Source organism: Salmo salar, chromosome ssa17 (assembly GCF_905237065.1).
Source record: "Salmo salar chromosome ssa17, Ssal_v3.1, whole genome shotgun sequence".
Taxonomy (NCBI): domain Eukaryota; kingdom Metazoa; phylum Chordata; class Actinopteri; order Salmoniformes; family Salmonidae; genus Salmo; species Salmo salar.
Window position 1 is genome coordinate 54,057,575 of NC_059458.1, and position 15,057 is coordinate 54,072,631.

Consider the following 15,057-nt stretch of genomic DNA (forward strand, 5'->3'; position numbering starts at 1 on the left):
GTTGCTACCCAAGCCGGCTGGTCGTTCGTTCTATCGGTTCGGTTACCAGAGACGCGACTCAGTCGTTCAGTCTTTTTGTTCTGTATCTATGGACGAGACCCAGTCGTTCAGTCTTTTTGTTCAGTATCTATGGATGCGACCCAGTCGTTCAGTCTTTTTGTTCTGTATCTATGGACGAGACCCAGTCATTCAGTCTTTTTGCTCTGTATCTATGGATGCGCCCCAGTCGTTCGTTCTAAATGTTCCATTGCCATACTGGCTGGCAATGTTCTTATCACTTGCTTGCTAGCTAGTCAACTACGGCTAACTTACAGTCACGTCAAACAGTGCAGACAGAATAACAACAGTAGCTGCATTTGTTTAAGCTGTTTTTCTAGTGACATTTATTTGGATACATCCATAACAATGAGGCACGATTTCGCCTGGCATAGAAAAAGTGCTCTCGTCAGGACACTTGTTCAGACAAGGTAACCTACAACACAGCTAACACAATCACGTCTAACTGAAACTGGAAAGACTGCAAATTAGCTGCACTTCATTTCGTTTTACCTGTTTTCTATTGATAGTTCTTTGTATATACAGTACCAATCAAATGTTTGGACAAACCTACTCATTCCAGGGTTTTTCTTAACTTTTTACTATTTTCTACATTGTAGAATAATAGTGAAGACAACACAACTATGAAATAACACATATGGAATCATGTAGTAACAAAAAAAGTCTAACAAATTAAAATATATTTTATATTTGAGATTCTTCAAAGTAGCCACTCTTCGCCTTGATGATAGCTTTGCACACTCTTGGCATTCTCTCAACCAGCTTCATGAGGTCGTCACCTGGAATGCATTTCAATGAACAGGTGTGCCTTGTTAAAAATTAATTTGTGGAATTTATTTCCTTCTTAAAGCGTTTGAGCCAATTAGTTGTGTTGTGACAAGGTAGGGGTGGTATACAGAAGATAGCCCTATTTAGTAAAAGACCAAGTCCATATCATGGCAAAAACAGCTCAAATAAGCAAAGGTGAAATAACAGTCCATCATTACTTTAAGACATGAAGGTCAGTCAATACGGAAAAGTGCAGTCTCAAAAACCATCCAGCGCTATGATAAAACTGGCTCTCCGCAACAGGAAAGGAAGACCCAGAGTTACCTCTGCTGCAGAGGATAAGTTCATTAGAGTTAACTGCACCTCAGATTGCAGCCCAAATAAATGCTTCACAGAGTTCAAGTAACAGACATCTCAACATCAACTGTTCAGAGGAGACTGCGTGAATCAGGCTTTCATGGTTGAATTGCTGCAAAGAAACCACTACTAAAGACTTGCTTGGGCCAAGAAACACAAGCAATGGACATTAGACCGGTGGAAATCTGTCCAGATGAGTCCAAATTTGAGATTTTTGGTTCCAAGCGCCGTGTCTTTGTGAGACGCAGAGTAGGTGTACAGATGATCTCCGCATGTGTGGTTCACACCATGAAGCATGGAGGAGGAGGTGTGATGGTGCTTTGCTGGTGACACTGTCTGTGATTTATTTAGAATTCAAGGCACACTTAACCAGCATGGCTACTGGTTTGCGCTTAATGGGACAATCATTTGTTTTTCAACAGTAAAAATAAAGAAAAATCCTGGAATGAGTAGGTTAGTCCAATCTTTTGACTGGTACTGTATATCCCTAAAAATGATGCTGATTCATGATTTCGACTGGCTGAGAAAAGTTGCCTTCCTGTCTGTCTCATCCCGACACGTTCATTACGATGGGACATCTGGAAATCGAATTTCAATATTGAAACAATGTTGAAAATGTCAGAGAGACAGACAGCAAAGGTTTATGCAAATCTCTGCTGTTGGAAACTAAATGTTAGTCTAAAAGAAATGTGAGATAATGTCTAGAGGCTTTTTATAGTGGAGATCAGGTTTATAAATTGCCTGGCTGGGCTGATGAGACAGTGGATTGCGCAGTCAGATGGAACAGAGTAAATAGGCATTTTAACATCATAGATTTATCTGGTGGTAACTTGTGGAATAGACACCGGCTGGAATGCCGTTTTAACCAATCAGCATTCAGGATTAGAACCACCTGTTGTATAAAAAAGAATAGCAACATGTTTGAATGATACTGTATCTAAATATCTGCTGGAGAGAAATAGGATTTGTTCCTGATGATCAAAGCACCTACATGCCTGGGAGGAATGACCGACAGTAATGACTGACAGTGACATGCAGTGGGAGAGAAGAAAGCTGTGGAATGACAAAAACACACCTACATATAAACGCATGCACAGGGGTAGGGCTGGAACAGGGACAAAAATATACCGCACACTTCAAAGCACATCATAATCACAGACTAATCTGATTGACAGGCTGTCTAATATATGCAAAGGACACGGTACTTAACACACTCCCTTACATATGAATGTTTCACACACACAAATACACATCACCAAATCAGTGCACGTCCTCTCCCACGGAAATGATCCTCTCCTGAAATGAAGGAGTTGATATTGAATAGAATAAGGTTAGGGCAGTGAGTGAATGTGGCCTTGTATGTGAGTGTGAATGTGTGTGCTTGCATTCACATGTGTGCCCCATCCCAGACTGTGACCCTCCCTCCCAGCAGACATCACACAGACGGCCCTTTCAGCCTGTGTGTGTGTGTGTGAGAGTGAGAGTGAGAGTGAGAGAGAGAGAGAGAGAGAGAGAGAGAGAGAGATGGGTGGGTGGGGAGGGGGTGTCGGTCTGTTATGACGGGCCACACAGGATCAGGCTGCCCTGCCCCAGTGGAGAACAGGCATCACTCTGTACACACACACAGTAGGAGAGAGCCCGCTGTTTGAATAGCAGTGTGTGTGTGTGCGTGCGTGAGTGTGTGCGTGCGTGCGTGCGTGAGTGTGCGCCCTGTCCTTCATAGGCATGTCCAACCTGCATATACAGTACTGACAGAGAGAGAAAGAAAGAGGGCTCTATTAAAGTAAGACTGCCAACCGTACCCTCCACCTACCCCCTCCTAATACATCTCTGAGCTGATTGATGTACTGCACTGTATGTCCTCTGGCAATCAACTTTCTCAGAGAGACAATATTTGCATGACACCACAGAGGAGGTTTCAGTAACCTGGGGTGGGATAACCAAACCTGCATGTCAGGGTGATCCTGCTGCCTCTGATTTCACTCCACTACACTCAAATCAGTTTAAACCAGTCGTAGAGTTTCCACTGAACACTCCTAGACATAATGGTCATGAATATGTCCACATGTTAATATACTACACAAAACATATCTATAAAGTATTGTTACTATTCAGACACATAAGAGGTACAATCTGTCCATTCAGGCCTATCTCTGCTCCCTGGCCTCTCCTGTAGCTCTCATTCGTTCTAAATATGGACAGAACAAACACAGCGGCATGCCTGGCGGGTGGCAGACGTGTTGGTTTTGGGCATACAGATGTTCTCCTGTGGGCGGCCGGTGGCTTCAGATTTATGAATCTTAGACCTGGGACTTCCTGTCATCCAGGTGCCTAGGCAGGGTGAGCTGAACTAGCAGAGCTGTTAATTAGAGGTTGACCAATTATGATTTTTCAACGCCGATACTGATTAATCGGCCGATTTCCCCCCGTTTATTTGTAAATGACAATTACAACAATACTGAATGAACACTTATTTTAACTTAATATAATACATCAATAAAATCAATTTAGCCTCAAATAAATAATGAAACATGTTCAATTTGGTTTAAATAATGCAAAAACAAAGTGTTGGAGAAGAAAGTAAAAGTGCAATATGTGCCATGTAAAAAACCTAACGTTTACGCTCCTTGCTCAGAATATGAGAACATATGAAAGCTGGTGGTTCCTTTTAACTTGAGTCTTCAATATTCCCAGGTAACAAGTTTTAGGTTGTAGTTATTATAGGAATTATAGGACTATTTCTCTCTATACAAATTGTATTTCATATACCTTTTGACTATTGGATGTTTTTATAGGCACTTTAGTATTGCCAGTGAAACAGTATAGCTTCCGTCCCTCTCCTCGCTCCTACCTGGGCTCGAACCAGGAACACATCGACAACAGCCACCCTCGAAGCAGCGTTACCCATGCAGAGCAAGGGGAACAACTACTCCAAGTCTCAGAGCGAGTGACGTTTGAAACACTACTAGCGCGCACCCCGCTAACTAGCTAGCCATTTCCCATCGGTTACACCAGCCTAATCTCGGGAGTTGATAGGCTTGAGGTCATAAACAGCACAATGCTTGAAGCATTGCGAAGAGCTGCTGGCAAACGCACGAAAGTGCTGTTTGAATGAATGCTTACGAGCGTGCTGGTGCCTACCATCACTCAGTCAGACTGCTCTATAACATAACACACAGAAATACGAGCCTTTGGTCATTAAAATGGTCGAATCCGGAAACTATCGTTTCGAAAACAAAACATTTATTCATTCAGTGAAATACGGAACCGTTCCGTATTTTATCTAACGGATGGCATACCTAAGTCTAAATATTGCTGTTACATTGTACAACCTTCAATGTTATGTCATTATTAATAACGGCCTTTGTTAGGAATAAATGGACTTCACACAGTTCGCAATGAGCCAGGCGGCCCAAACTGCTGGATATACCCTGACTGCTTGCACGGAACGCAAGAGAAGTGATACAATTTCCCTAGTTATAAGAAATTCACGTTAGCAGGCAATATTAACTAAATATGTAGGTTTAAAAATATATACTTGTGTATTGATTTTAAAAAAGGCATTGATGTTTATGGTTAGGTACATTGGTGCAACGACAGTGCTTTTTTCGCAAATGCGCTTGTTAAATCATCACCCGTTTGTCGAAGTTGGCTGTGATTCAATGAGAAATTAACCTGTCTGGGCTAGGGGGCAGTATTTTCACGGCCGGATGAAAAACGTACCCAATTTAAACAGGTTACTACTCTGGCCCAGAAACTAGAATATGCATATTATTAGTAGATTTTGATAGAAAACACTCCGAAGTTTCTAAAACTGTTTGAATGGTGTCTGTGAGTATAACAGAACTCATATGGCAGGCAAAAACCTGAGAAACATCCAAGCAGGAAGTGGAAAGTCTGAGAATTGAAGTTATTCTTTTGATTCTCTATCGAAACTACAGTGTCTGTGGGGGACGTTGCACTTCCTAAGGCTTCCATTGGCTGTCAACGCCTTCAGAAAGTGGTTTGAGCATTTTCCAGTTACTGAGTGGTCTGCCTGGCAACAAAGGGATTGGATATGCGTAGTCACGCGAGCGCGCCGTTCCTTCTTTTTCTTCTTAAATGAATGTGCTATTGTCCGGTTGGAATATTATCGCAATTTTACGTTAAAAATACCATAAAGATTGATTTTAAACAGCGTTTGACATACTTCTAAGTACGGTAATGGAACATTTTGACTTTTCGTCTCTGGTTCCACGCTCGCGCGTTATGCCTTTGGATAAGTGATCTGTACGCACTAACAAAATGGAGGTATTTTTAACATAAATATGGATTATTTCGAACAAAACAACATTTCTTGTGGAAGTAGCAGTCCTGGGAGTGCATTCTGATGAAGATCAGCAAAGGTAAGAGAATATTTCTAATACTAATTCTGAGTTTAGGTTGCCCCGAACTTGGCGGGTGTCTGAATAGCTCGCCGTGATGGCTGAGCTATGTAGTCAGAATATTGAAAAATGTGCTTTCTCCGTAAAGCTATTTTAAAGTCTGACACAGCGGTTGCATCCAGGAGTAGTCCATCTATAATTCTTTAAATAATTGTTATATATTTTGTCAACGTTTATGATGAGTATTTTTGTAAATTGATGTGCACATTCACCGGACGTTTTGGTGGGAATACATTTTCTGAACATCACGCGCCAATGTAAAATGCTGTTTTTGGAAATAAATATTAACTTTATCGAACAAAACATACATGTATTGTGTAACATAATATCCTAGGAGTGTCATCTGATGAAGATCGTCAAAGGTTAGTGCTTCATTTAGCTGTGTTTTGGGTTTTATTGACACATGTCCTTGCTTGGAAAATGTCTGTGTGATTATTTTTGTCTATGTACTCTCCTAACATAATCTAATGTTTTCCTTTCGCTGTATAGCCTTTTTGAAATCGGACAATGTGGTTACATCAAGGAGAAGTGTATCTTTAAAATGGTGTAAAATAGTTGTATGTTTGAGAAAGTTCAATTATGACATTTTGTTGTTTTCGAATTTGCCGCCCTGATATTTCACTGGCTGTGTCCCACCTAGCCCATAGAAGTTAAATAAAGGTGTAAAAAAATAAACGGCCAAATCGGCGTCCAAAAATAACTATTTCCGATTGTTATGAAAACTTGAAAATCGGCCCTAATTAATCGGCCATTCCGATTAATTGGTTGACCTCTACTGTTAATAGACTCTCCCTAGCTAAATCACTGCTACGACCTCACTGACTCAGTAGTGATAGGCTCGTTCACCAAAGACGCCTTCTCTGTTCGCTTCAGTAGCTCTAACAGTACAGTCTGCGTGCTATCTAGAACCTAAAAGGGTTCTTCGGCAGTCCCCATAGGAGAACCCTTTGAAGAACCCTTTTTGGTTCCAGGTAGAAGCCTTCTGGTTCCAGGAAGAAACATTTTGGGTTCTATTTAGAACCCTTTCCACAGAGAGTTCTACATGGAACCAAAAATGTTTATCTTATGGGGACACCTGAAGAACCCTTTTGGAACCCTTTTTTCTAGGAGTGTAGCGATAAAACAATGTTCTCACTAGAGGTCTATCTCCATGGTCTGCACAATGGCTCGATCTGTCGCTAGGCAGATTCAGGGACAAGACTCCATAGACAAGACAACTTTAGAATTTCATCATCATCAACACACACTGTGCCTTGGCTGCAAAACAGCAATACATACCCTTTGGTCCAACTCTTACAGAGAGAGAAGTGCAAGGCTGACAGCATGATAGTGATAGTGTCTGAGAGAGGATGCATAGTTAGCATATTTACTACTAATAAAGTAATAAAAGTGGAGAATGTAAGTTCCACAGTAGGGCTGTGAAAGAACGGTGAGGGCAACAATCGGAACTTCACTTCAACTGCTATAATACCACGATGTACGCAGGAAAACACACACAGGGATGGTAATGACAGAGTATTATAAACCCATAGATTTATGACTAGATCCTAGGGAGTTCCTCCTTTGATCGTCACACAAGACTGGTACTTGATTAGTATATATAGAACGGCGGGTAGGCTGTAGGCAATATATAAATGATGTTTGTACGTAGATAGGAGAAGATGAATCATGTCTGGAAAATGTATGATAGAAACAAAGCAATATTGCAGCTGTCTGATAATAGACAGGCTAAACCGCGGGATTTGCCGAATAAGACAAAAACAGGCCCCAGGTGCATGATAACGAACAACGGCGTATTCTAGATGTTTGCGAAAACCAGGACTGTAGCGCTTGGTAAATATACTGCTCAAAAAAAATAAAAGGGAACACTTAAACAACACATCCTAGATCTGAATGAAAGAAATAATCTTATTAAATACTTTTTTCTTTACATAGTTGAATGTGCTGACAACAAAATCACACAAAAATAATCAATGGAAATCCAATTTATCAACCCATGGAGGTCTGGATTTGGAGTCACACTCAAAATTAAAGTGGAAAACCACACTACAGGCTGATCCAACTTTGATGTAATGTCCTTAAAACAAGTCAAAATGAGGCTCAGTAGTGTGTGTGGTCTCCACGTGCCTGTATGACCTCCCTACAACGCCTGGGTATGCTCCTGATGAGGTGGCGGATAGTCTCCTGAGGGATCTCCTCCCAGACCTGGACTAAAGCATCCGCCAACTCCTGGACAGTCTGTGGTGCAACGTGGCATTGGTGGATGGAGCGAGACATGATGTCCCAGATGTGCTCAATTGGATTCAGGTCTGGGGAACGGGCGGGCCAGTCCATAGCATCAATGCCTTCCTCTTGCAGGAACTGCTGACACACTCCAGCCACGAGGTCTAGCATTGTCTTGCATTAGGAGGAACCCAGGGCCAACCGCACCAGCATATGGTCTCACAAGGGGTCTGAAGATCTCATCTCGGTACCTAATGGCAGTCAGGCTACCTCTGGCGAGCACATGGAGGGCTGTGCGGCCCCCCAAAGAAATGCCACCCCACACCATGACTGACCCACCGCCAAACCGGTCATGCTGGAGAATGTGGCAGGCAGCAGAACGTTCTCCACGGCGTCTTCAGACTCTGTCACGTCTGTCACGTGCTCAGTGTGAACCTGCTTTCATCTGTGAAGAGCACAGGGCGCCAGTGGCGAATTTGCCAATCTTGGTGTTCTCTGGCAAATGCCAAACGTCCTGCACGGTGTTGGGCTGTAAGCACAACCCCCACCTGTGGACGTCGGGCCCTCATACCACCCTCATGGAGTCTGTTTCTGACCGTTTGAGCAGACACATGCACATTTGTGGCCTGCTGGAGGTCATTTTGCAGGGCTCTGGCAGTGCTTCTCCTGCTCCTCCTTGCACAAAGACGGAGGTAGCGGTCCTGCTGCTGGGTTGTTGCCCTCCTACGGCCTCCTCCACGTCTCCTGATGTACTGGCCTGTCTCCTGGTAGCGCCTCCATGCTCTGGACACTACGCTGACAGACACAGCAAACCTTCTTGCCACAGCTCGCATTGATGTGCCATCCTGGATGAGCTGCACTACCTGAGCCACTTGTGTGGGTTGTAGACTTCGTCTCATGCTACCACTAGAGTGAAAGCACCGCCAGCATTCAAAAGTGACTTAAACATCAGCCAGGAAGCATAGGAACTGAGAAGTGGTCTGTGGTTACCACCTGCAGAACCACTCCTTTATTGGGGGTGTCTTGCTAATTGCCTATAATTTCCACCTGTTGTCTATTCCATTTGCACAACAGCATGTGAAATGTATTGTCAATCAGTGTTGCTTCTTAAGTGGACAGTTTGATTTCACAAAAGTGTGATTGACTTGGAGTTACATTGTGTTGTTTAAGTGTTCCCTTTATTTTTTTGAGCAGTGTATTTGGGCAGAGATACATTTTCTCTGAGAACTCCTCTTTAAGCAGAAACCACATCAGTGTCTGTCATTAAGTCTGAATGAGCTTTTCTGCCTAAGTCAGCCAACTGCCTTTCCTATATGTTGCCTTCGCTACTGTAAGTGTCATGCTGTTGTTTTTCTAAGGACTGATCGGCCCTGGGTATATAAGACAAATATATAATAAAAATAACAGCTGATAGTCGTATGACTGTCCTTCAGGCTGACTATCTCCCAGCAGTCATCTATGAAGAGCGGATGGGGTTTCTCTGAACGGAATGTGGTGTAGATATGTCGTTGCGGAGAGGAGATGTGATGACGCCACCTCAAAAAGACTAGCTGTGTTATCGTGGTAAGAAACAAGAGTTATGTAGACCTGCATGAGGCATGAGTAGCGAAGAGAGCATTGTACAAATAGAATTAGTCCGGGATTGAGCTGACATGTACGGCCTCCTCGAATGTGGTGCGTTGCCTTTAAAGGGTGCACTGCAGACAAGGCGTGATTGGATTGAATTCCGGCCTCACTAATCCATAGAAGTAGAATTACATAAAACCACTCATTCTATTTCAAGCCCAGTCTTGATAATGTTGATTCAACATTGGTTTGTACCCAGTGGGAGGGAGACGCAGAGAGATGTGCCCTTCTCACTGATGGGAGATCCAGATGGGGGTCTCAGAGTACACACACACATACACACCAATCAGTAACAGGGGAGGTGAGAGCTCTGCTCTGCAACTGAGAACAGTTGGCATTGTTGTGAGAAATGCCATGTCAACAAACCCCGGGGAGAGAAAGTGAGTGTGTGTAGGCTCAAACTCAAGGCATGGGGGGGGCATGGGCGACTTGAACAAAGACACTGCTCTGTTCTCGTGCCATCTGAGAATATGAACCTTTCCTCCGCTCACACACACAGCCTGCTACTCACTCACACAGAGGTTGTACAGTTTCTTCTCACATGGCCTGGGATTTGCTATTCCCACAGCCTGTATGGATCTGCAGGTCTGTGGACACAGTTCCCTGTTCTGTGTTCAGAACAATGGCTTTGCTGAGGGCACAACACTGGTGCATGTTATAGCGCAATGTGCATTCTAGAGTTCGAGAACACTGGAACTGGGAAGATGTAGATGGTAGAAGGGTTGACTTGGTCCAATACACAGAAATCAGACCAGCATGGTGTGGATTCACTGACGTTTTAAGATTCCAGCTCGTGTCCCTAATCTAGGGCATTGGAGGAAGAAGTAAGGAAATGTAGTCAGTCACACCAAATCTAGACAACGGAGAAAGTCTCAGCCTAGTGTAAGTGTCTGGTTCCCATCCTCTGAGCCATCTGGATCCATCATTAACTGTCAGCCCAAAACAAAATAACTGATCAATTAGCCCATCGACCTACCTCACTCGTGGGGTGTCTATGTAGGGCAATAAATAAGCTAATCATAGTTTACATTGAAAATAGCACTGACCCAATTCAAAATCCTATAAAAAAAAACGGATGATTTTGATGGTTGAATATTTAAACCTCGAGAACCTTGGTATGGTAATCAATAATAACACAAGTGTTACTGACAAGTGTGGCAGTGCCATAATGGTTGGTAGAGTTTATAATATTTGCCTATCTATAACTTACTGTGCTGTATAAGACATGCTCGTTTTCCCCAGGCTCCGACAGCTCGCTGAGATTCCTATCCCAGTGTAAAAAGGACTCAGTACTGTCCAATATTTCCATCCTTGGCGATGCGACCGCTCTGATTCACAATGCGTCGTTAGATGAGGACAGTTCCCTTGATGATACTTTGCAGCGCCGATGGCAAATACACTCCTTCACCCACCTTGCAGCGATATCAACCGCAGAATGTTACTTCTTACTCCGTCCACGCAGTTATTTCAACTTCAGTGAAGAAACGTAGTTAAGTTGATGTAGCTACAACGACGTAATATACACAGTCGTCCTGCCAACAAAACAGTTGTCTTCGAATTACAATATTAAAGAAAAGGTGAACAAAAGAGCATGAGGAAGGCTGCCCCGTGTCGGGTATTGTTTATTTTGTTGGCACAGAGCTGTATGGACTTTTTCCTCCTCTTATTCCTTGCTGAAGTTTGCTACCCACGGCCAGAACAGACCAGACAGGCAGGAATGTGGGTGGGGGTGGGGAGAGGAGTAGCGACATCTAATCAGACTAAAACCCTACGGTGTTCGCATTTCATATGCCTAGGTTGTATCAAGATAAATGGCAACATACAATACAAGGGATATACACTTCGCGCAACACCTACAATGTATATGGAGACTGTTCACATGAACACTTTTCAATTATTTCGGTCAGAAATTGATAAGGAATTTACAACCACCACACTAAGACCTGCTCCCGTCCATCTGCGTCAAACCAATCAAACGAGTCCTTCTATTCAGACCGTCTGTGACTGAACAGGGTCTGCGACCAATCCAAAGGCTTTGAGCCCGAGTCTTTGATTGACAAGCGAATAAGCCAATTAAATAACATCAAGGTACTTGTTGTAACAAATCAGAGAAAGACAAGAATTCTTCGTTCTAAACACTGCCTTCCCGGAAATGCAAATCAACCAATCACGTTAAAGCTTAAAAAAGTTAAGCGCTTGAATAGCCAACTTCCCGCTGCAATAACTTCAACCGCAACTCTTGAGTGGTCTGCCAAGAAACAGGTCAAAGAGGACATTCTGCTAAGAAACATGAAATGTATTCCACTAATGTGTGGATATTGAAATTAAGAGAAAGGCAAAAGTTCTGGAAAAAATTGTATATTCTACATGATACATACAACTACATTAAACAACATGAGTACAACATTTGCCAAGCCAGAATGGAGGTGAGAATCTGGTGATTTCAGGAAGGGAAAAAATTACTTTTTAAAGTGGAATGAAACCGAAAATAAACATAGTTACAAGTTTCAAACTATCTTTGAAATAGAACAGAAAGACATGCTTAGAAGAAAACAGGTGTTATAACATTCAATATGAAACTGGCACAGTCATAGTTTTGGGTACAGCCTTATGTCAGTCACACATTACCCACTTATTTTTCTCATCTGTTACTTGGCTTCTCTGGGAAAACAACCGTAAGTCCTCCCCTTTAAGGCCTGATCCTTTTCATCCTGCTTTGAACCACAGTTCCATTAGTTGTACTCCACCAAGAATAGCACAAATGGGCGTAAACTAAGATTAGTAACCTAACAATTTTGGTGGCTAAAATACATACGTGTAACCACATGTTTAGGTATACCCTGGCGCACTCATAGAGAATGATAGAGTACTTTAATACTCATAAGCATGTTTTAGCATGGGCAGTGCCATTGAGGACATTGACCATTTTGAAGTAGTCAACTGGATGGTACCGCCTATGGGTTAAGGAAGGATCAAATAATTCCATCCAGGTCATCAGCCAATGAATTATACTCGTGAGCAAACATTCCATAACTGCAGGTGGCAGTAAATCACCAACCTTGCGTTTATACTTGTTCCACACACTCTAGGTGGCAGTACAAACCCTTTCAGTTTGTTAACCAACTCATAGAAGTAGTAGAAGAAGAAAATTGACTACTTCAAAATGGAGATGGCCTCAATGGCGCTGCCCGTGCGCTCACCAACATCATAAATGGGTCAGATAGACCTCTATCATTCTCTACAGTCAACAGAGACGTGTTACACTGTGTTCTGTCCCATTTAGATAGCAGGCACACAGCTCCTTCAACAGTCAGTTAATATATAGACAATAGAGTAGCTACACAGAAAGAGCTTTAGTCTTCCTCCTAGATGAAGAGTGCCACTTCCTTTATTGATCCCTCTCTCGAATGTTGTCGCTTAAGAATACAATGTTGTCTGTAGAAGGGAAAATAATCACATTTTGTAATTGTTATGAAAATATAAAATGTCTGTGAATGTGAAATATGTCTGAGTGTGTGTTCCCCTCTCTCACCTGCAATGATGGTGGTAGCCTGGCGTCTGACGTTGTTCTTGTCTACGTACTCCCCGTAATCCAACTTCCCCTCCACCAGAACCCTCGACCTAGAACGGGGGCACACAGAACCAAGGAATGTGTTACTGATACAACGTTTTCTTCAGATTGTTATAAGACCAGTTATCACCTGTGTGTTTACTGTAAAGACACTTCTGATTAGATAAGACTGAAATGAGTAGATAAGACTGAAAAATATTTACTTATCAGGCTCCTAGTCCCCAGGGAAATAGAAACTAAGTCTGAGAAATTGACAACCCACAGTATACAGGGTGACACAGGGTGAAAAACATACATACCCTTTCTTGACATACTGGTAGGCCACATCCCTCAGACCAGGCTTGAAGATTGACACACGGTGCCACGTCGTCTTCTGGCTGACATCTCCAGCGGGGGACGTCTCCACGTCCCCGGAGCGCCACATCTCGTTGGTTGCCATGGAGAAGATGGTGACGGGGTTCCGTCCCTCCACCTGTCTCATGACAGGGTCCTGCCCCACACGGCCCAGCAGCTGAACACGGTTAATCGCTGTGTGGTGGGGGGTGCACACATGTCAAAGCCACAGGGTGAGACATTAAGGAGTGCACACATGTCAAAGCTATGGGGGAAGAAAGAGGAGCGAACAGACATCAGCTGGTCTGGATTGTGTGAGATCAATAGATGAGAAACCTGAGAAAGTGCCCTGACGGTCTAAACTTACATCTCTCCAGGATCAGGCTGGCGTCTGTAGACTGGTGTCTAACCAGCTGTCTGAAAAACTGCAGGAAAGAGGCATAAAGACACATTACACTACAATCTGCCAAGGAGTCACAGCCACAAAAGTACAGTAGAGTAGCTATTAAGGGGGAACAGCTGGAGCAGGTGTGTTGCACACGTACCTGTGCTGATCCGTTTCTCAACATCGTCTCTGTTTGCTGGACGTACTTTATGACAGTAAAGTGGACAGACAGACTGTAAGAAAGAGTATCGAATTGACTTCCTCTCAAGATGAGGCTGAGCATTAGTTAAGAGGGGTGGGTATAATTTGTGGAACGTTCCAACAGGAATACGTTCCAAAAACGTAGTAAAGTACAAGGTTGCCAGCAAACAACGCATACAAAGTAGCATGATCAATTCACCTAGATAACTAGCTGCCGAATAGGGAACAACTCACCACGTAGCTTATTCTTAATGTTTGTCCATAGGCTACCAGAGTGAAGACAATTTTTTTCTGAATAAACGTGGCGAGTGACAAATTTAATGAAATGGCCCACTCCCTAACTTTGTATGCGTTGTTGTTGGCAATCTTGTTATTTACGAAGCTTCTGGAACAGATTCCTGTTGGAACGTTCCACAAATTATACCCACCCGTTAAGAGCGTTAATCCTGACTAACAGCCAGCAAGTTACATGGGCACAATTGTCTTTCTTCTATAGTCACACCTGACATATTTGGGTAGCAGTGCCAGTGTGATACTATATCTAAATAACGTGGTATCATTATTCAAATACCTATAGTAGCTAGCTAAAATCGAAGACAACAATAGTAACGTTAGACCTATTTCAAGCAGCAGTCGGTAGGCTAACGTTAGTGTGGTAAACTAGCTACATTGTCTCCACAAAAATCAATTGTATCGCATTATAACCATGTGTAAATGGCTTGCTAACGTTACATTGTAATCTCTACTGATGTTACAGTCATGCCCCGCTAGCTCGCTACATTAGTTGCAATGCGAGTGGGTAGATAGCTAATAATAGGGCCGAGACATGAACTGCCATAAAAAGTACACTTGTCCTACAAATGTTAGCATGCTTGTTGTTTATCGTTATATGTCTAAGGACATACAGCAAGTTAATTAAACTTACATGATGCAGTAACCGAAATCCTTCAGTACATGCTGCTTCCGGTCCGTCGCTAATATAGGTCAAGGAATCATTGTAGAAGGCAATAGACAGTTCCGCTCATACTGGGGGCTGGATCAAATACTTTATAATTCAAAAATTGATGTTGATGATGAAGTTTTTTATATGTGGGGGACATTACACAACCTGT

General features: G+C 42.9%; 2 protein-coding genes across 3 annotated transcripts in view; both read right to left on the reverse strand.

The window, feature by feature from the left end:
• LOC106576076 (cyclic AMP-responsive element-binding protein 3-like protein 2) overlaps positions 1-11,539 on the reverse strand; it is a 30,260-nt gene extending 18,721 nt beyond the window's left edge. Inside the window, exon 1 of the mRNA XM_014152954.2 lies at positions 10,666-11,539. Within this exon, the coding sequence (XP_014008429.1) occupies positions 10,666-10,764 (99 nt within the window). The 5' untranslated portion in view covers positions 10,765-11,539. The remainder of the gene's footprint in view (positions 1-10,665) is intronic.
• A 261-nt stretch (positions 11,540-11,800) lies between these two features.
• LOC106576077 (single-stranded DNA-binding protein, mitochondrial) lies at positions 11,801-14,983 on the reverse strand. Of its 2 annotated transcripts, XM_014152956.2 has the most exons (6): positions 14,871-14,983; positions 13,905-13,977; positions 13,727-13,784; positions 13,326-13,554; positions 12,988-13,076; positions 11,801-12,890 (listed from the first exon to the last, which is right to left on the reverse strand). In XM_014152956.2, exons 2-6 carry the CDS (start codon positions 13,926-13,928, stop codon positions 12,844-12,846), a joined length of 447 nt encoding a protein of 148 aa, XP_014008431.1. In that variant the 5' UTR covers positions 13,929-13,977; positions 14,871-14,983; the 3' UTR covers positions 11,801-12,843. The 2 variants fall into 2 exon arrangements, with proteins under 2 accessions (XP_014008431.1, XP_014008430.1); XM_014152955.2 differs by lacking the exons at positions 13,905-13,977; positions 14,871-14,983 and having other exon boundaries at positions 13,727-13,826.
• Positions 14,984-15,057: the final 74 nt, after the last annotated feature.

Coding starts and splice junctions, on each gene's coding strand:
- LOC106576077 (XM_014152955.2), bottom strand. CDS start 13,811: ATGTGTCTTTATGCCTCTTTCCTGCAGTTTTTCAGACAGCTGGTTAGA. Junction 13,555..13,726: donor CAGCCTGATCCTGGAGAGAT/GTAAGTTTAGAC, acceptor CCCACCACACAG/CGATTAACCGTGTTCAGCTG. Junction 13,077..13,325: donor TACCAGTATGTCAAGAAAGG/GTATGTATGTTT, acceptor CCCCCGTTCTAG/GTCGAGGGTTCTGGTGGAGG.